The sequence below is a fragment of the Psittacula echo genome (genome assembly GCF_963264785.1).
Source record: "Psittacula echo genome assembly, chromosome: 24".
NCBI classification, from domain to species: Eukaryota; Metazoa; Chordata; class Aves; order Psittaciformes; family Psittacidae; genus Psittacula; species Psittacula echo.
Genome location: NC_137759.1, coordinates 5,604,157 through 5,624,012, shown reverse-complemented (window position 1 = coordinate 5,624,012; position 19,856 = coordinate 5,604,157). Strand labels below are relative to the sequence as shown.

Below are 19,856 nucleotides of genomic sequence, written 5' to 3'. Positions count from 1 at the left end.
TTTGGATGGAGAAAAAGGCATTTCCAAGCTACTTAAAACACAGCTGATTCAAAAAGGAGAGCTCAGGTCCCAGGTGGGTTTGGGACTCGGTTTCTGTGACAGGAGCTTGGAGAATGAAAAGAATGTGACCAGAGCAGGCAGCGACCTACCTGTGTCCGTGCTCAGCAGGCCAGGAGGGGAGCAGAACCTCACTTGGTTTTGCTCTGGATCTCCAGTGTGGCCTCAGCAGCCTTGGGGGCACGGGGTGTTAGTGGCAGCGCTGCGTGCTCCAGGGTAAGCATCGGGACACAGGGCTTTGGTGTCTCTTGCAGCATGGCCTTACCCCAAGATGTGCCCGCTGCTAGAAGGGGGAAGGCAGGGACCTCGTTCAGGGCCATTCTGGACCACAAGGAGGGAAGGTTTGTTGGAGCCACGTCCCCGGCGCGGGTGGCAGCAGCCGTTGCCAATCCGGCCCAGCACGGCCGGCGCTGAGCAACTCCCCTGGAATGTTTTTCCTCCTTGGCTTTGCCAGGGCAGCCCAGCGGCGCCTTTCATCTCACGGGGCAGATGCCTGCGGGACCAGGCTTTATCTCAGGACTGGTAGATCAGGGTAAATGTCTCGTCCTCCGAGCTCCTGGGCTTGGGAAGTGGGTGGCAGCAGGAAGGTCCTTGGTCGAGCCCGTGTGTGCCCAGCAGCACGGAGGCAAAGCTTTGCTCTTTAGTCACCAGAAGGCAGCCCGAGAGCCCTTCAAATCCCTTCCTTCTCCCAGCACACTCCAGCTGCTGATGGTGTGTGTGGCTCCTGGAGCTTGGGGGCTGATTTCCCCATGTGTAAGCAGTGCTCAGGGGGAAGCACAGCCCACAGTGGGTGCATGGCGCTGCCTGGCAGAGGCTCCTGGCCCGTGCCGCGGTCACCGCGCGGTTAACGCGGTGGCTGTTCCCTCTCAGACTCTGGAGCTGGTTGGGTAGGAAATGGAACGAGTTTGGTGGTTTTCACTGGGGCCATCGTGTCTGACGTGACAAAGTGACCAGGCTGCGGTGCCTGGCTGCAGAGCGTGGCGCAGGACGTGCCCTGCCGCTGTTTGTGCCCATGCTCCCCTCCAGGCAAGGGGCTCATCACCATCCACCTTCCCAGCTCCACCTCCACTGGGGCAATGGATGGGGCAGCCCCGCTGCACCTCGGTGCCCGGTCCAGGGCCTGTTCGCATCCATGGGGGTCCCGGTGCTCCCGCTGGGGACCAGGTCTGGTCCCTTTGCTCATGACATCCCAGCTCAGGGTCCGCACATGGTGGGAAGCAGCATCCTCGCTCCCCCCAAGCAGGGCTGTGTGCACCTGAGGGTCTGGGCTGGCTCATGAGGTGAGAGCCCATTGCAATCCTGCAGCACAACAGCAGCTGTGACCCTCTCATCCCCCTTGGCCTTGTCCCTTCAGGTCTCCAGGGCTGCATCCCCCTGCATTGTGCCTGGCACCTCCCAAGTGATGCTCCCATTTGGAGCGGCTGCTGGTAACGCATCAAGGGCTTCCCTGCAGCATGAGTGCAGGGTCCAGGCTCTTTCCCTGCTCCATCCTTTGTGCCACTGAACACCCATCACTGGTGCTTCCTGTGGGTGAAGTTTGGCACTGGGTCCAGCCGGGCAGTAGCAGGGATGCTGCTGGGGGATGCAGGCACAACCCCAGGGAACCATCACAGCGCCAGCACTCACTGCCCATTCCGTGCCATGAACACAGCTTTAATGGCCACCAGTGCCGGGACAAGAGACAAATGCAACCCACCAACACGTCCCAGCCCCTGCACACACACCAGGAGCAGAGCGCTGGCCACCTGGTCCCTGCCACAACGGGATGGCAGGGAAGAGCCGCATCCCTGCACGGCTGCATCTGGAGCATCTTCCTTCCACATCCATCCAAACCAAACCAATAAATAGCATAAAAATAGATCTGTACATAAATAAAAGAACCCTTTTCCCCCCTGTTTTCTCCCCCGGGACAGGCTCAGCTGACGAGCATGGGCAGGAAGTGTGTGGAGAGCTGCTGCCGCCGCGTCTTGCCCCCTCGCTGTGGCCTGCCCTTGCTATTGAGCGAGAGGAACATGGGGCGGCCCCGGTGCCGCCAGCGCAGCGCCGCGTACGTGTTGTAGCCGTTCTCCTCGATGCGCTCCGTGAACTTGCAGTTGGGGCTGAATTCCTTCTGGCAGGAGAGGGAAGGGGGTGAGCGGCGCCTGCGCTCCGGACCCATCATCACCCGCTCCGGTGGGATGGAACCCAGGGGCAGAGCAGGACCAGGGGCTGGGGGATGTTCTGTGAGTGCAGCCCCTGATGGGGAGTGGGGCAGCGCATGGGAAACCAGGAGCCTGCTCCATGGGCACCGGTCCTGGTGGGTTTGGGACTCCCCATTCCAGCTCTGCCCTGTCCCTCCGACCCCACTCCCGGGAGGCAGTGTCTGACCTACCGACCCATAGAGCCTGCCCCGCTTGTTCATGGCCAGGTAGAAGCCGGTGTGCACCGCACGGATGGCCACGACGCCAACACGCACCGACCGGATCTCGACGATGCCTGTGGGACAGGGACAGGGAAGCAGGGCCGTGAGCTGGGGAAGGATGAGAGAGCTCCCCAGTGCCAGGTCTGTGGCCACAGAGTGTCCCCTGGAGGGATGGGGCCGCTGACCCTCGCCAGACAGTGGGAATGGGGGCTCAGCCGGGCTTAGGAACCTCTGATCCAGGGAGGATTCCATCTTTACTCCTCTCCTCCCCAGGGCCCAGCTGGCTCCCAGGAGCACGATGGGGCTGGGATGGTGCTGCCTGTGGATACACAGCCCTGCAGCGGGCACCATGGGCAGGAGGGATGCGATGGTGCTGCAGGATGTGGAGATGAGCCTGGGAGGTGGCTGCAGCCGGGCTGTGGCTGCACTGGTGTGTGCCCGGCACAGCCGCTAATGGGAAAGGCATGTGGTCGGACCAGCAGCTCCAACACAGGAAACACCCAGAGCATCGGCAGGGCCTTTGGATTCCTGCACTGCATCCTGCCCTGCTGCCCACCGGGCACACACTGCGGTGGGAAGGGGAGAGTGGAGCTCCAGCAGGCAGGGGCACGGGCAAAGGGCAAGGTGCAGCCCATGGGCACCACTGGATGAGGATGAGACAGCGGCTCCAGCACCTCGGGGGGGCTTTCACCAGGCAACAACCCCCTGGCACCCACCAGGACCTGCAGGGCCCAGGGAAGCCATTGCCAAGCTGCAGCCATGGGGAAGGGTTGAGCAAGTGCCTGTGACTCCATCCCCACCCGATCCCCGTCCGGAGCTGCTATTTATAACAAAGGACTTGTGCTGTCCCAAAAATAGCCCCTGGCGCTTTGCTTCCCGGTGCCTGGCTCTGGAGGCACCGGGCAGCAGCTCCCAGTCTCGCCCCTCCAGTCCCAGTGGACACAGAGCCCCACTGCAGCCATGGGGAAGGCTGAGGAGCAGAGCCCAAGTGATAACCAGAGCGAGCCCCATGGGAGCGCCCGGGGCCGCTGCTCCTGCCAGGCCCCGTTGCCACATGGCAAAGGAACGTGTTGGGGTGCTCCGTGCTGGCAGCGCTCCCGGCTGGGGCTCCCAACAGCCTCCGGCACCGCAGGAGGGTTCCCTGAGCCACGGCTCCCTTATCCTGCGCTGGACGGGTGACAAGGCAGCCCCTGCTGCCACCGGGACATGGGCTGGGGGATGCTGCTCCCATCCTCAGCATCATTCCTACCCTGCATCCCAACGCCCTGCCGGGCTCCGCTGGGACACTCGGGCACCTCCAGCACCCCCATCCAGCACCCCCTGTCAGCCTGGTGCCTGCTCCCTGTCACCAGGGACCAGAACCCAACACCTAAAACGGGCTGGTACCATGGGTGCTGAGCCCTGGTGCTCACTGCACCACATCTCTTCGGGACCCACGGCGCTGTCACCATGGAGGGTCCCCGGTGGGAGCAGGCGGCCACGGAGCCGGGGCAGGATCCAGACCCCGGGATCAGCCTCTCCCCACCGGCACACGCGGCCGCTCCCGAGGGCCGCGGGGTGGAGCAGCCCCAGCCCCAGCCCCAGGGGAAGGCCTAATCCTGCCGGCTTGTTCCCAGGCTCCGGATCGCAGCTCAGCCTGGGCAGTGCCGACATCCCGCAGCGTTTGCTCCCTCCGTCCCACCCGGGATGTGCTGCCCGGCCCCGTGAGCCACCCCGGGCCCCTCGGGAGGACCAGCGCGGCACCGGCGGTGCTGTGCCCCTGTGCCACGCCAGGGGCTGCCGGCTCTGCCCACCCGGAGCCCTGCGGGCAGTGGATGCTCTGTGCTCCCCTCGATGGGGCAGCTCTGCTCCCCGAAACCGCCCTCATGGATGCTCAGCGCTGAGACCAACATCGTCCTCCTTCCCTCCTCCTCCTCCTCAGCCTTTATCCTCCCCAGAGCAGCTACAGGGAATGATCAGATCCCCCCCGGTCTGTGCCGCAGGGCAGGGCACTCCCCCCACACCGCGCCACTCGGGGACCCCCCTCTCATCCCCTCCCTGCGCTTTCTGTCGCTCCAACAACGCGGGGCGGCAGCCGGACGCCTGGAAAGGGGCTCCCGGGGGGCGAGGGCAGGAGAAGCCGATCGTGTCCCGGCGGCCGCGGGGACCGACAGAGGGGACGCGCCGTCGCTGGAGGAGCTGCGGCATCTCCCCAGGACCGGGCACAGCGGGGGCCCGTCGGCGTCGCAGGCGCCCCCGTCCAGCCCCTGCCCCGTCTGTGCCCGGCCCCGGCCGTCTCTGCCGCAGCCCCACTGGACTGGGCTCTGGCCTCCGGTGGGAGGGCGGCGGGATCCCGCCCCGGCTCGCCCCGGCCCCGGCTGCACTCACTGCCCGGCCGCTCCCTCCAGCGCGTCCCCTCCACGCCGCCGCTGCCGTCGATGCGCAGGAAGAAGCGGGTGGCGGAGAACAGCCGCCGCCAGCGCACGTCGCCCTCCAAGTGGCCGTAGCTGCGGGGGGGCCGCCGGCCGCCCCAGGCGGCGCTGCCCGACCCCGACCCCGGCCCCGCCAGCACGGCGAACGCCCCGGCGAGGCAGGCGGCGAGGGCGGCGGGGCCCCCGCGCCTCATGGCGGCGGGCGGCGGGCGGACGGCGGGGCGCGGCGGGGCGGCGGGCGGGCGGCCATGGCCTCGGCCGCAGCGGCGACCGGCCCCGACGGCGCGGGCGGCCCGAGCGCGGAGCAGAGCGAGCCGGGGCGGGGGCCAATGGCGCGGGGCGGGGCCGAGGGGTGGGGGCGAAGGGCGGGGGCTCCCATTCATCAACCGGCGCCCCGACGGCTGCCTTGTAGCCCCGGCCGGGGTCACCCGCATGCAGTTGCGGGGCGCCGGAGCAGGGATTGCTGCATGCTCCCGGTCCCCACTGGCTTCTGCGGCAGCCGGGGCGGGCTCCTCGGGCAGGTTTGGGGGAGAGGCGCGGGGCGCGGGCCTGGCGGTGGTGTCCGCTTGAAGCGCGGAGCTCGGTGCCGATTGGGGCCCGGGGAAGCGCCGTGTCCCAGCGCCGTCCCCGCGGGGCTGCGCTCCCGTCCCGTCCCGTCGGGGCCGCCGCTGGCCGCCAGGGGGGGCGCGTTGCGCTGCTGCGCTGCACCATGGGAGTTGTAGTCCCTCGCGGCAGAACTACAGCTCCCGGCGTGCTTTGAGCGCGGGGCATGGCGGCGTAGCGCGGCGCGGCATGTCGCTGCTGCGGGCGGCCTTGCCGGGCCCGGGCCGCCTGCGGGGCGCCGGTGAGCGGCAGGGAACGGGCCCGGGGCGGGCGGGGAACGCGGAGGGGGCCTCTCGCCCTCCGGGGCGGAGCCGGGGCTGGGCGGCCCCGCAGGCCTTACCCGGGCCTGGGGACAGAGCCGGGGGCCCCGCAGGGCTGACCCGAGCACGGGTGCACGGAGCTGGACGCGGTCGGTGCCCGGAGCCCTCCGCTGAGGCGGGGCTCGGGTGTCTTCTGGTTCTGGGGCGCTGTCATTGTTATAGCGGTGGCCGTGGGGGTCTCTGAGGCCTGTCCCAGCGCTGGGATCGGCCTGCTCGGGGGTGGTGGGGCCCTGGCACCCTGTGTTGGGGCTTGGGGCGTCCCTGGGGTCACGTCCCCCCCCCAACAAGAGATCAGGGGTGGGGGGGTCCCTGTTCCTGTCCCCAGCCATGGCGTGGGGCAGCGAGTGCTGTAAGGGGCGAAGCCTCCTCTGAGCTCCGGGTCTTGGTGTTTTCCCACTGCAGGGATCCCATGGAGCATCCTCCGGAGCTACTCCTCTGCCAGCGCCAAGGAGAAGGCGAAGAGAAACGGCACCTGCGAGAGGACGGAGCTGCTGCAAGGTGGGAGAGCTGCAGCGCCCTGGGGGTGCTCCCAGAGCCTTCCCACTCCGTGTAGAACGTATTCGGGAGCGGAGATAGCCTGAGCAAAGATGTGGGGCTCCCCATGGGCTTCTTGGTTACCCTGAGCATGTTCTGCCCTGTCCTCAGGGACCTGGAAGCCCATCCTGCCCCCAGGAAGGGCCCTGCAGACTGACCTGGAGCCTGCTCTGGCTCTGGGCTCGCTGCCCTGGTGGGCTGAGGCTGTGAGGGCCTTGGAGAGAGGCCCAGGGAAGTGGACAAGCAGGATGCTAGGAACACAGTGATCCAGGAGCTGATTGCTGGCGGGAGGCTGGCCATGCAGGGAAGATGTCCTGGTGTGGAGCCTCTTCTCCTGAGCATGTTCCTGGGTGCTCCCAAGGCCCTGGGGTAGGACAGAGCCTGTGCTCGGGCTTTGCATCCCTTCACTAAACCCCTCCTCTGTGTTTCCTGGCAGTGCTGAAAGCTCGAGTGAAGCAGCTCCAAGCCACCAATGTCCCAGAGGTGACGGTCAGCAAAGTGGAGCTGGCCCCGCTGGGCAATGCCAAGTACCAGGACCCGCTGCAGAAGGTGGTGGCTCCCAGCGAAGGAGGGGAGAGCCTGGACAGGACCAGCAGCTGGGTTGAGAAGTTGAAGAAGGAGGTGCACATCCAGCAGCTGAAGGTGGAGCAGGTGTCGCCCATCGCTGCCTCCAAGCTGGCTCTGGAGGCTGAGGTCGAGGACAAGGTGAAAGGCAAAGGTAAAGGCAAGAAGAGCCCGAAGACCCCAAAGACTAAAGCGGTTGCAGGCTGGAGCCAGGGCCACGCTGGCTCTCACGGTGTCCATGCCCATGGGAAGCCCACGGTGGCAGCAGGGAAGGAGGCTGTGAAGGTGCCAGGACGGAGGGTGCCGGAGAACAAGGAGAGCAGCCAGGTCAAGATCCTGCAGCAGACCATCCAGTCCAACCTCGAGTGCTTCCTGTTCCTGCAGCAGCCAGAGGAAGCGGAGAGGCTCCTCTTCATGTACCACAGGTCTCCTGCAAAGAGAAAGGTGTTGAATGTCAGTGCATACAACGTCGTGATGCGGAGCTGGGCAAGAAAGGTACTGAGCCACAGGCTGCTGCCATGGTTGGGTCTCTGGTCTCTGGGTGTCTGTAGGGGACAGGGCGCAGGAGCAAGAGCTTCATGCTTGTAGAAGCAGTGGTCACAGTTTGATCTGTGTCACATCTGCCTTCAGCAAGTGTCCCAAGCTTCTGCTGAGAGGGGTGGAGCTGGTATGAGGCCACTGATCCCCGTGAGGTGGCTTTGAGGGGAAGAAGGGGATGGGGCTGAATTTGAACAGGAGCAGAGGAGTGTGAAGCTGGGATGTGGGGCTGCTGGTGCCTGTGTCCACAGCCCCATTCCCTTCTCCTCCACAGGGCCGCCTGCAGCGCATCAACCACCTGTTTTCCAAGCTGGAATCTGCTGGGCTCCGGCCCAACCTGGATTCCTACGCGGCAGCACTGGAGTGCATGGGCCGGAACCCGTCCTGCGTCAAAGCCATCCGGAGGTAACGTGGTTCTGCTTTCCTCCCCTGGCACGGCCCGGGGTGCTGAGAGCCTGGGAGTTGGGGGCTGCTGCTCTGCTCCCAGGCTGCGGGGTCCCCATGGGGGCCTGACCGGTGCCACTGTCCCTGTCCTCCCTCCAGTGTCACCCAGCATGGACTGGGCCAGTTGGCAGATCCAGGAGGATGTGATCCCCCAGCATCCTCTGTGGGGCTGGGCAGTGGGAGATGGTGCAGGAGGGGATTCTGCCCCCCAGCAGCCGTGGGGGCTGCAGGGAAGGGAGCTTCCAGCCACTGTTCCCATTGCAGCCCTTCCAGGGTGCTCCCATGCCCTGGCCCCCAGGCTGGGTGCATGAACCACAGTGCCCAAGCTGTGCCCAGCCCCATGGGTTCCCTCCTGTTGGCTGGGGCTGGAGGGGGAGCCTTAGGGCTCTTTGGGGGTGACAGCATCCTGCTCCCAGCCTGCCCTGCAGTGGTGCTCTTGGAGCACTGAGGCATCAACCTTGGGCGGGTGTCCCAGTTATGCCCCTTTTGCTGCAGGGAGGCATCAGCTCCATCAGGCACCGGTTACTGCATGGAACATGCTTTGAGGAGTGTGTAGGGGAAGGGAAGAGGCATCCCAGGGCAAGTGCATGGGGCACATCCTGCTCCCCAGCCCTGCCAGAGCCTTCCCAGTGAGTGTGAAGAAGCTGCACCCTCCTGCAGCTGCCCCAGCATGAAGGGTGGCACAGAGGAGAGGTGCTGGGAAGCACCCAGCATGGGGAGGCCTTCCCAGCCCTCCTCCCATGGCCTGGGGCTGGGGTTCAGTCTCCTGCCCCGTGCTCAGAGCCAATTCTTGGTGGGTGCCACCCCCCAGGCCCTGCTTTGGGAGAGGGTTTTGCTTTTGTAGCTGCAGGGGTTTGGGGCTCTTCATCCCATCGTGGGTCTGGGTGATGCTGCTTAGGGCACATGTGAGGAAGGAAAAGCCTGATACAGTCGAGGCTCTTGGATCCTCCAAAGGGCAAACCCCATCTGTCTCCTTCATGCTTGGTCTTCTGCTTAAAACCCTTGTTCCTTGCTCTGTGATGTGCTGGTTTCTGTGCACAGTCCCTTGGGAAAGCTCCGACCTGTTTGATCTGCCCCTCCTCAGGTGCATGCAGCAGCTGCAGCACGATGGCTTCCACGTGGATGAGCTCTTCCAAAAGTGCCTGTTTGAGGAGGATGAGAAGGAGAAGGTGCTGAAGGCCATCAGGGTGGTCCATCCCGACTACCAACTGCCGCCCGCACCCAGCCCACAGACCTGCAAGTCTTCTCTGCTCCAGGACTTCTACTGCAGGGTAAGCCCTGGAGCTCAGGGTGTCTCCGCAGGATGCTCCAGGCTCCCTGAGGCCAACCAGAGGCCTCAGACCTGTGGACCCAGAGGTCCCAGGAGGATGCCTTCAGAGGGGCCTCATCCCACGTTGCCTCTGGCAGGGGAGCTGGGAGAATGAGCCTGTCTTCTCCCTTTGGCTTTTGGCACTTACTGGCTCGCTCTGGTTGCAGGAGGAGATGGTGCCGTACCCCAAGCTGGATTTGTCTGTGCAGGAGTTACAGGAGTGCTTTCAGAAGCAGCTGGAGCTGGAGATGAACAACACCATAACCATCGAGTCGGTGGAGTCAAGCAAACCTCTGACCCCACAAGCCATTAAAGCGGTAAAGCTCAGAGTGATGGGGCTGCAGGTCAGGAGGGAGACGGGGACAGTCCAGCCCTCAGGACCTGTGGGAGGTGGCCTGAGGAGGGGGACAGCTTCCTGGTGATGCTCTCACCACAGCGTTTCAGTCTTACTCCTGTTCCTGTGCAGCGCAAGCTCCTGGCCACCCTCCGTTCCCAGTGGCACGACTCCATCCTCCAGGCCCTGCAGAAGTCAAAGCACAACATGTCCAAGCTCAAGACAGTCTCAAAGTACAACGTGCTGTACCCCTACCTGTGCCTGCTGCCAGAGGAGGAGTACGTGGGCATCATGCTGCAGGTAGGACCCTGCCCTGCCCTTGCAGAGCCACAGGGTGCCTGGATGGCCAAAGGGCTGCTGCAAAGCACCGTTGTCCTTTTTGGGCCAGCAGAATCAGGGCATAAGCCTGCCCAGGTTGTTAGGTACACGCTCTGCTCCCTGTGCTGAGCAGCCACTGAAGCCCCTGCTCTGTCCTGGGCATGTTTCTTTCCTCATCATCTGCTCAGCACCATGGGAACAGGCATCTTCCCATGCTCCCTGCACAGGGGCTTTAACTCCCGCTCTTTCTGCTCCATCTTTCTGTTCCTCCCTCCTTAAGACCCTCTTTGCCTTTTCCTTTCTCAGATGCTCAACACTCTGTCTCCACAAGGAGAATCCCTGGCTGTCTTGGCCAAGGAGCTGGGCACCAAAGTCTACGACAGATATGTCACCCGGAGGAAGCTGTGCAGTGGTCAACTGGAGAAGCTGCGGGTGGTCTATGAGGGCTACATCCAGCTGCTGGCAAAGGACAGCCAGGTAGGCGTGCCTGGGACAGGAGAGGACCTGTGGGCTGCAGCAGCAGAGCGGAGATGGGACAAAGCAGTTTGTCCACCCCATCACAAGCACAAGGTCTGGGTTCTGCAAACTTGCTGCTGCAGAAGCCACCAGAACCAGTAAGGCCCCATTTAGTGCTTGGCAGGGCAGGGGATGGTGTGTGGGGGTGAGATGGGAGCACAGGGCTTGGTGAGAGGAAGGGATGTGCAGTGCCACTGGCCTGGCCTGCAGCAGCAGCAGGTTCTCACTGCTGGTTACATCAACAGTCCTGCCCCCGATGCCCCTGTCAGGGAGGACCTCACAGGGACACATGGACAGGAGGGTCCTTCTCCAAGCCACATAGATCCCATCCAGCAAACCCCCAGCAGCAGCATGGCTGGTCCCTCTGGTTGACCCAGTTTTCTCCTTCCACCTCCCAGCCTGCCAAGTACTTGCCACGGGAATACTGGGAGAAGCTGGTGGCAGAAGCAGGCTTTGGGCCTTCCCTGAACCTGAAGGACTGCAGCTGGTCCTACGTGCTCCTCATGCGCCTGGGCATGCACATGCTGGAGCTGCTGGTGCAGGCTGTCAAGATGCCCAGGAACATCCTCAGCCCTCGCCTGGAGCCCAGGCTCATCCCTGCCCTCTACCACATCTACTCCTTCCGCAGCAGTGGTCAGGTGAGCCTCATGCTGGGGTCTCTTGGGCTGTGTGGGTCAGCTCTGCATTGGAACCAGGCCTTTGCAAAGGCCCTTGTCCCTCCCTTCTGCCTTTCCTGCTCAGGGACACTTCGAGGAGCCCCTGGTTCTGTGCAGTGTCCTCAGCTGCTCCTTATGTCGTGGCTGACTGGCCACATGCTCTTCCAGAGCCCTCACCTTCACCTCTCCGATTCGTCTCTTCAGGTTGGGCTGATAAAGCCCCATCCCATCTTCTGTCAGATCATGTCAGACGCTGCAGAGACCATGCTGACCTTTAACTCCTCCGCCATCCCTATGCTGTGCCCACCAGTGCCTTGGACCTCCCCCAATTTTGGGGCCTTTTTCCTGAATGACACCAACTTGATGCGCTTTGTGGACGGGGCCATCCAACACCAGCTGCTCCTGGAGCAGTGTCCTCTGGTGAACCTCCACCCCGTGCTGGATGCCCTCAACCAGCTGGGCAACTGCGCCTGGAAGATCAACCAGCCGGTGCTGGATATCATCATCTCCATCTTCAATGACAAAGGCAATGAGAAGTTGGACATCCCACCACCCCTTTCCGAGGCTCCCAAGCCTCCTGCTGCTCCCAGCAATCCCTCTGCCTTGGACAAGGCCCAGAAGCACGAGTTGTTGCAGTGCAAGAAGAAGGCAGCTGAGATGCACAGCTTGCGCATGGATGCGCTCTACAAGCTCTCCATCGCCAACTATGTCAGGGACAGGGTGTTCTGGTTTCCTCACAACATGGACTTCCGAGGCAGGACTTACCCTTGCCCGCCTTATTTCAACCACCTCGGTAACGATGTCATTCGGGCCATCCTGCTGTTTGCAGAGGGAAGAGCCCTGGGGCCCAAGGGCTTGGACTGGCTGAAGATTCACCTCATCAACCTCACGGGGCTGAAGAAGAAGAACCCTTTGCAGGAGCGCCTGGAGTATGCCAATGAAATCATGGAGGACATCCTGGACTCGGCTGACCACCCACTCACCGTACGTGGGGAGCTCTTGGGGTGGAGTGCTGGGACCCGTGGCAGGCTGGAGGCTTCCCCTTCACCTGGGAAGCAGGGAAGTTCATCCATGGTGGAGCCTAAATGGGAATTACCTAATTATGCTAAGAAAAAGGGATCAGTGTCCTCCTTAGTTTCAGAGGAGACCCAGCCGTTCCTTTCAGAGAGGACAATAGATTGGGTTTGAAACAAAGATGGTTTGAAAGGTACCACTTTGAGAGGGAAACAAAGTGATGCAGAGTTCCCTAAATAACACATTCCTATATGAAAACATGAGGAAATGTTTGGAAAGTGGAGGAATGATGGAGGAGGTGCCTGGACCACTGTGTGTTGGGAGTGCAAGGGCTCCTGCCTTTGCTTTGGGGTGCCACAGGAGCGCTGCCTGCTCCTGCCAACATGTGCTTTCCTCTTCCCAGGGCAGGAAGTGGTGGATGAACACGGATGAGCCCTGGCAAGCCTTGGCATGCTGTATGGAAATCGCCAAAGCCTCGAGGTCCCCGGATCCAGCAGCCTACATCTCCCACTTCCCAGTTCACCAGGTAGGAGCTCAATAGATCTGTGTGGCTGGGCTGGGGGAGGGAAATGGGCAGGGTGGAAGCATCCAGGTCTCCAGTCCTGTGTTACCTACACCATGGCCAGGCTTCCCTAAGGATGGGAGCACAGTCTGGAGGCAGCTGGGCTGGAGAACTCCAGGAACTCACTGCTGCGGGCAGGCAGTGATGAGCCAGTCGAGTGCTGCTTTGGCTTCCTGTGGCTGGAGCAGAGCCTGCCTGGGAGAGGGCTGGGCCAGTCTCACCTTCTCCAGCCACAGGGTGAGGGCTGGAAGCCAGCCTGGCCCCGCGGGGTGGGATGAGGTGAGGTTTGTGGCAGCTCCTGCCTCTGATGTACTTGTGGCTGCGCTGAGGCTTTGGGGGTCTCTGCTCCCATTCGGAGGCTGAAGTTACAGATGGGAGGTGTGGACCTCTGGAGAAGGGCATGGGGACAGAACTGAGTCAGTGCCGTGGCTGTCACCATGTGCCCTGTCCCTGCTCGGTGTCAGCCGTGCCCACGCTCTGAGCAGGATGAGTGCGGGCGCTGCTGGAAGGTGTTTGTCCTTCCCGGCCGGAGAGAGGAGCCTTAGCCAGCACTCGGGCCTCTCCCAGCAGCAATGCAGCCAGTGCCCAGCCAGCTATCTGTCCACACTGATAAATCCCCTTGCTGCGTGAGAGACAGTGATGAATTGTTTTCCTGGGGAGAGGTTTACTCATTTATCTCATTAGATCCGATGGCCATAACGAAGCAGGGAGGGGGGGATGAAGGGGGCTACATTGTGCCAGCAGCACTGGTCTGGAATATGTCTGAGACAGTCTAAACTGATACTGTTATGACAACCAGAGATCAAGAGAGCAGCCGAGGGGGTGTTAATCAAACTGAAGCAAGGACTTCTTGTGGAGGGCACCTCAGCCTCTTTCCACCTGAGTCATCAGCGCTGGGTTAGCAGAGGCAGCTCCTCTGCTGCGGCACCGCAGGGCTAATGCCCGAGCACTCCCAGTGCTCAGCTCTGCAACTTGCTGCACTGCAGCCTGCGGGGAGGAGGGGAAGAGGAGAGGAGGGTTTGATCCTGCCGGCAGCTGCAGGCTCCCCTGGACCAGGCACAGGAGGAGCAGGGCTGGTCCAAAGCAGCAGCATGTCTTCTGTTTGGTGCTGTCTGGGGAGCAACAGGACCTTCCCATTCCATTGTTCAGGTCCTGCCTATCCCATCCGGGTCCAGGAGGACTGTGAGGGCAGCTGCTGTGATGGATGGCTCAGTGTGCCCCTAACTGCAGCTTTGAGCCAGGGCTGGGTTCTAGCAGAAGGATCATGGTCAGCTGTGGTTTGCTGAGTGATGCTCACCTTGCCCTGCCTCCTCCTGCCTCTGCTCCTGGGTTTTCTGAGGCTCTTGGGGCTTCTTTTAGCATCCGAAACCAACAGATCTGTTGTTTTCCACGTGCCCTGGGTTTCAGTGTTGCCACAGAGCTCTGATGTCTTTGGAAACCCACAGAGGGGGCAGCGTGCTGGGAGGGTTTCTGGTTCCGAACCTCGCAGGCAGCAGTAGTTAGGGATGAGACCCAGTCAGAACTGGCCAGAAGGAAGATAGAAACTGCTGTGGCCCAGGCAGCTGGGGAGAGGAGGGAGAACAGCAATGCCCTTGGCTCAGGAGGTTGTCTGTGCTCCATCCACACACTGACACCTTGCTTCCACCCACAGGATGGCTCCTGCAATGGGCTCCAGCACTACGCAGCTCTTGGCCGGGACCTTATTGGAGCCATCTCGGTCAATCTGATGCCCTGCGATGTGCCCCAGGATGTCTACAGTGCGGTGGCCCAGCAGGTGAGACACTGGGGACACGAGGAGGTGTCCTAGGACCTGCCTCTTGCTGCTGATGCACAGGGGTCACTTCAGCTCCCAAAGAGAAAGGGTGGGATAAGACCAGTGGACAAGAGGGCTGGAAAGCGTGAGCTGGGTCCGAGGCAGCTCTCCCTCTCCACATGGGACTCACTGCAGCAGCTGCAGTGGGGGTCAGGCTGGAGATCATAGAGGTGGCTATGAGACATCCCTTGGGTTTCTGCTGTTCTTACTTCTGCTGAATGAAGTCTATGAGAATTAGGGTAGAGAAGTGGAAGAGAGCAGAGGATGTTCCTCATCTCTTGGGTCACAACTAGCCCACGGGTTATGGGATTTCCTTCATCTGAGCTGGGTAGGAGGGAGTGGAGCAAGATTCAGCCCTTGGCACTGCTGCAAAGTCTTCAGTTTTCTTGGCAAGACATGATGTGAAATGAGCCTGCTGCGGTGCGTGTTGGGATCTACCAGTCTCATTCAACTGGCATTGAACCCCTGGCTCTCCTTTTCTGGTCTCAGCACACTTTATCCCAGCAGTAGAGGGCAGGAGGAGCATGTTTTCCTCTGACTTCTCATTGGGGGTGGCTGAGGCAGGAGAACCTGAGTCCTGAGCCACTGTCCTGATGCTGTGTCCTTGTAGTGTCCGGCACCAGCAGCCAAGTGACAGTGCTCTGCTGAGGCAGCAGTGGAAGGTTCTGTGGCCTTATCTCTCAGATGCAGATGCTCCTGATCCCTTCCGCAGATGCTCTCTGTTTAAGCAGGGCTGGTGACAATGGGCTGCAGGGTTTCTGGTGGCACTGGCTCAGGCCAGCGCTGCTCCCCATGGGGCTGACCTGCTGGGCGCTCTCCCCTCCTCAGGTGGAGGAGTTCCGGAGGAAGGATGCTGAGCACGGGGTGAAGATCGCTCAGGTGCTGCAGGGCTTCATCAGCCGCAAGGTGGTGAAGCAGACGGTGATGACCGTGGTCTATGGGGTCACCCGCTACGGCGGCCGCCTGCAGATGGAGAAGAGGCTCAAGGAGATCGATGACTTCCCCGAGGTACCACCTCTGCCCTGGAACAGGCTGGGCTCAGCTCTCAGCCCCTGCGCTGGAGGGTTCTCTCTTTACCCCCCAAACCTCAGCTAAGAGAGGGATGTGCAGGACTGAGCCCCGCATCCTCCAGCCTGCAGGATTGCTGTCTGCTGGCACTGGTGGGTGGGCAGGGATGCTCCCATTCATCCTTCCTGGGCCCAGCTTGCTGGCGTGACAGCCTCGTGGGGTTTCAGATCCACAGCAAGGTCTGTGGCTGTGCTCTTGCACCTGGCAGTGGCCCTTGTCTCTAGCAGAGCTCTTGGAGGCTTGTTCCTCCTGACGCCTGTTTCTTGTTGTGTGACCTCGCTCTGAGTCCTTGCTGAGTGGGTGCTTTGCTGTGGCGCGTTGGTGCCGGGAGTGTTTCTGCTGCCATGTTCCACTGCAGGGACAGATGTGGCAGCGAGAGCCTCCTGCTCATCCCGGGGTGTCACACAGATCAGCCTGTCCTTGGACAAGGAGCCATCTGAAGTGCTGATCAGAGCCTCCCTTCAGCACAACCCCCAGCCAGCTGCCTGCAGCAGCTCAAGGCTTAACATGGTTTGGATGGAGGCAATTTGGAGGCACCAGGGAGATGTTCCTTTAGGTTACCCATCACTTTGCTCCACATCTTTTGCTGTCTGTGCCTGACTCCTCACTCTGCCTCTGGTCTCTGCAGGAGTACTTGTGGGAAGCGTCTCAGTACCTCGTAAAGCAAGTGTTCAACAGCATCAAGGAGATGTTCTCAGCGACTCGAGATATCCAGGTAAGGCGCCTGCTGCCTCTTCTCTCTTCCTGCCTTTTCTTCTTCGCTGGCCCACCCATACATAGAGCAGGGGATGCTCCATGGAGAGAGATGGTTCTTCTGGGTCCCGGCCTAGAGGGGATCCTCGTGTCCCAGCCCGGAGGTGTGGGATTGTGCCTGGTACAGAGCCAAACTCCCCTGTAAACCCTGGACTATCAGAGGCAGAGGCAGAGTCACCTGTGCTGGGAGGGGATGGGGTCTCCCATAGTAACTCCAGCCACTTCCTTCTGCTGCAGAACTGGCTGACAGAGAGTGCCAAGCTCATTGCCCAGTCGGGCCAGACGGTGGAGTGGGTCACACCACTGGGTCTCCCCATCGTGCAGCCCTACTACCGCTCCAGGCCCACTGTGGTAAGTGTATGGTGTGCAGGAATCACCCACCCCTTCCTCTGCCGTGGTGAGGAGCAGGGAGAGGACAGCCATGCTCCAGGCAGGAAGCTCAAGCCCAGCAGGTCGCCATCAGGGTGGATCTGCGTGTGCAGGCACATCCTGCAGAGCCTGGAGTGGGTGGGTGCTGCTGAGGAAGCGCTGCTGCTCCCATCCCACTCAGGCAGCTGAGGCACGGGCCCATTCCCTGCTCCCGGGAGCCTTCCCAGGGCTCTCGTGATTCAGACTCGCTGCTCTCGCCTCCCACATGCTGCTGCTCTGACTCACATCTCCCCTCACAGCCACTCACCTCCAGCAGCCCTTCCTGGAGCCCCTCGCAGGGTGAATCAGCTGGGAAAAGGGGTGCAGGATGCCTGGCAGCCTCCCCGGGAGGGGACTGCTGACTGCCTGGTGACTGGGATGCCCTGGAAGGGTCCCTTATGGCAGCCAGGGAGGTTTCCTGCAGAGCAGAGCAGGAGCGTAGGGCAGTGCAGAGGGAGGGTTCATCCCCTTTCTCTCTCCCTGCAGCTGAACTGCAGCATGCAGCACCTGAGTGTGAAAAGCACCCACAGCAACCAGTAAGTATGAACCCGTCGTCGTGCCTGAGCCCCTGCTGTCCCCAGCCTGTGCTCTGGGGCAAAAGCTCCTGTTACAGCCCTGAGCTGCAGAAAACTAGCCGAGGAATGGAGCCCTGTGCTTCAACAGGGCCCTGGGGCCCTGCAGAGATGTCCCCATCAGCCCCAGGTCCCATTTTTGGCTTTGGAAGTGCCTCAGCTCCTCCCTTCTCCTGCTCTGTGCTGCAGGAAGCCTGACACGGTGAAGCAGAAGAACGCCTTCCCACCCAACTTCATTCACTCCCTGGACTCCACACACATGATGCTCACAGCTCTGCACTGCCTCAGGTAGGGAGCTGGGGCTCTTCCCTGGCTCCAGGATCACTCTTTGCTGGGAGAACATTGCCAGGACAAGGCATGTGATGGGGGAAAGAGGTGTTCTTGGTTGTGGCTGTTTGGGTTTCCTGGCAGAGAAGGGCTAAAGGGGGACTTGGGGGGGGTTTGCTGTCCCTGAAGATGTGCAGGTGCTGTTGCAGGGAGCCCTCCTCCTTGTGTGGTCCTTGCTCACACCCCAGCACAAAGACCTCGGTGGGGCAGGGGACATGGCAGGGGGGGCTCTCAGCACCGCTTATGGCACCTTCTGCTGCCTCCCAGGCAGGGCATGACCTTCGTCTCGGTCCACGATTGCTACTGGACTCATGCAGTCACCGTGGACGTGATGAACCAGGTAAGAGTGGATCCTCGGGAGCAGGGATCCTGCTGATCCATCCTCTGGGCGCATGCCAGCCCTTCCCTCCCCTGGGCTTTGCTCCAGGGGCTGATGGATTTACCCAGCTTGGTGATGGTTGCAGGTTTGTCGGCAGCAGTTTGTGGCTCTACACAGCGAGAAGATCCTGCAGGATCTGTCTGAGTTCATGCTGGAGAAGTACTGCAGGTATTCCCTCAGCCCCTGCCCAGGGTTGCTGTGGTACAGGCTCTGCACATGGGTTGGAAGAGCCAAATCGTACTCCCATGCTCATTTCCTTTCCTTCTGGTTCATCCAGCTCTGACAATGAGATTAGAGCCCCTTGGCAGAAGAAACTGATGGAGCAGCTGTCGAACGTCCCCAAGACAGGTAGGAACGTGAGACAGGACCAGGAGTGGTTTGGAGACAAAGGGAGTGAGATGGGCATTTGGCCCCCAAAGTCACTGAGCTCATGGGGTGTCTGAAGGTGGACACAGCACTAAAGCTGTCCCCTGAGATGGGTGTTCCTGCCTGTGCTGCACTGCAGAGCCATGGGGCAGAGCCTGCAGCAGCCCTGGGAGCCATCCCTGCCTTCCCCTGGGCTTTGCCCCAGGCTGAGCCAGCTCATCCCATCCCCATCTTGTTCCTCTCCCATCTGTTTCCAAGCAGGAGGCATTTGCCTGGAGATGGGAGGGAGGCCCTTGGCATGGTAATTGCCAGGATCTAGATGATACACATGCAATGGGATTGAGGCAATCAGTTTAACTCTTCTAATCTCTGGGCCCTGAGTCTGCCAGACCATCTGGCCAGCCTTTGTTGTGCCTTTGCCAAGCGGAGGAGGCTGCTGCTCCCAGATCCATTGGGAGGAGTGGCAGCTCCTGAAGCCCTCCAAATCCCTCTTGACCCCCCCCCCACCCCTGCATCTGAACTGGTTTCGTGAAGCAGGGCTTGGGGCAGCTTCTCTCCCCTCTGACCTCTCCTCTCCCTCCTTCCCTCAGGTGAATTCAACCTGCAGAACGTGATGGATTCCACCTATTTCTTCAGCTGAGCCCCAGCAGCCAGCGGGGCCTTGCGCTGCCCAGGCTGCCTCAGAGGCTGCGGTAGGCACTGGCCCACAGGGCTCCTCTGTCCTGCATCTCATGGGGAATGTGGGTCTAGCTGCCAGCACAACCCCAGTGCTGCTCCCCACCGAGGCTGGGGCACGAGGAGCAGCTACAGAGGGACAGGGCCTCTGCCTGTGTCCCAGGTCCCCACTCCTCTGCTGTGGATGCTGGTGGATGGGACGTGCCACCCCCATCCATCCCTCCCCATCAGCAGGGTGCAGGACCTCAGGTCCATGGGGTGGGTGCTGCTCTCCAGGCTCTGCTGCTGCTGGGCCCTGTCCCTGCTCTCCCGCAGCGCAGCCTCTGTGGCTCCTGATCTTCAGGGATGGGATTTGCTTCTGCTCCCGGGGTCTCAGGCAGGGAAAACCACTCAGGGGGGTGGAGGTTTACGATACTGTAAATAAAGTGGGTTTTGAAATAGCAGCTGGGACCTGGGTCCTTCTTGGCATCTGAAGCCCTGGGCTCTCACGCTGTGGTCCTGGGGATGTGGGGCTCATGTCCCCATCCTGCTGCTGAAGCTGGATGCAGAAGCTGACCGCTTGGCCTTCAGTTCCTCACAGAGGTCTCACCCTGCGGCTGGTGCAGCTGCAGGGGCTGCATTTCCAGCCCTCTTCACCCCAGGGCTGTGGGGTTATGATGTGTGTTTGCCGCAGCTCTCAGCTCAGCCCATAGGCTCCCCTTTGCAGCCTGCTCCTTCCCCACTGGAGCAGAGCCACGGTGCTGCCAGCAAGGGGAAAGGTGCTGGGAGACAGCTCTTGTCTCACCTTGTCATCGCTCTGGCAGGGCAGCAGCACTGCCAGGGCTGGGAGAGGGCAGCGGGAGCAGCCGGAGCCGCGGTGGGGAGGGAGGGAAGAAGAGACGGAGTCGTGCGTGGCTCTGTCAGCTGCTGCCGTTT

General features: G+C 61.7%; 2 protein-coding genes across 3 annotated transcripts; one reads left to right on the top strand and one right to left on the bottom strand.

Annotated features, from left to right (window-relative positions):
- Positions 1 to 1,841: 1,841 nt before the first annotated feature.
- On the bottom strand, positions 1,842 to 5,640 carry FGF22 (fibroblast growth factor 22; the record flags this gene model as incomplete). Its single annotated transcript, XM_080633823.1, has 4 exons — positions 1,842 to 2,167; positions 2,429 to 2,532; positions 4,826 to 5,537; positions 5,611 to 5,640. 4 exons carry the CDS (start codon positions 5,638 to 5,640, stop codon positions 1,973 to 1,975), a joined length of 1,041 nt encoding a protein of 346 aa, XP_080489949.1. The 3' UTR covers positions 1,842 to 1,972.
- POLRMT (RNA polymerase mitochondrial) lies at positions 5,636 to 19,320 on the top strand. Of its 2 annotated transcripts, XM_080634075.1 has the most exons (21): positions 5,636 to 5,713; positions 6,195 to 6,290; positions 6,763 to 7,385; positions 7,702 to 7,832; positions 8,956 to 9,142; positions 9,348 to 9,497; positions 9,647 to 9,814; positions 10,139 to 10,309; positions 10,747 to 10,986; positions 11,209 to 11,988; positions 12,422 to 12,544; positions 14,232 to 14,354; positions 15,222 to 15,401; positions 16,090 to 16,176; positions 16,452 to 16,565; positions 17,109 to 17,158; positions 17,384 to 17,482; positions 17,789 to 17,861; positions 17,986 to 18,068; positions 18,178 to 18,248; positions 18,857 to 19,320. In XM_080634075.1, the coding sequence occupies exons 1-21, from the start codon at positions 5,662 to 5,664 to the stop codon at positions 18,904 to 18,906; spliced, it is 3,651 nt and encodes a 1,216-aa protein (XP_080490201.1). In that variant the 5' UTR covers positions 5,636 to 5,661; the 3' UTR covers positions 18,907 to 19,320. The 2 variants fall into 2 exon arrangements, 1 of the variants encoding a protein (XP_080490201.1); XR_013958468.1 differs by lacking the exons at positions 17,986 to 18,068; positions 18,178 to 18,248; positions 18,857 to 19,320 and having other exon boundaries at positions 17,384 to 17,553; positions 17,793 to 17,854.
- The last annotated feature ends 536 nt before the right edge of the window (positions 19,321 to 19,856 follow it).

Bases quoted from the DNA above. Each gene is read 5' to 3' on its own strand.
- POLRMT (XM_080634075.1), top strand. From the start codon at position 5,662: ATGTCGCTGCTGCGGGCGGCCTTGCCGGGCCCGGGCCGCCTGCGGGGC. The intron at 7,386-7,701 runs GTACTGAGCCAC...TCTCCTCCACAG, and splicing joins TGCGGAGCTGGGCAAGAAAG to GGCCGCCTGCAGCGCATCAA. The intron at 10,310-10,746 runs GTAGGCGTGCCT...TCCACCTCCCAG, and splicing joins TGCTGGCAAAGGACAGCCAG to CCTGCCAAGTACTTGCCACG.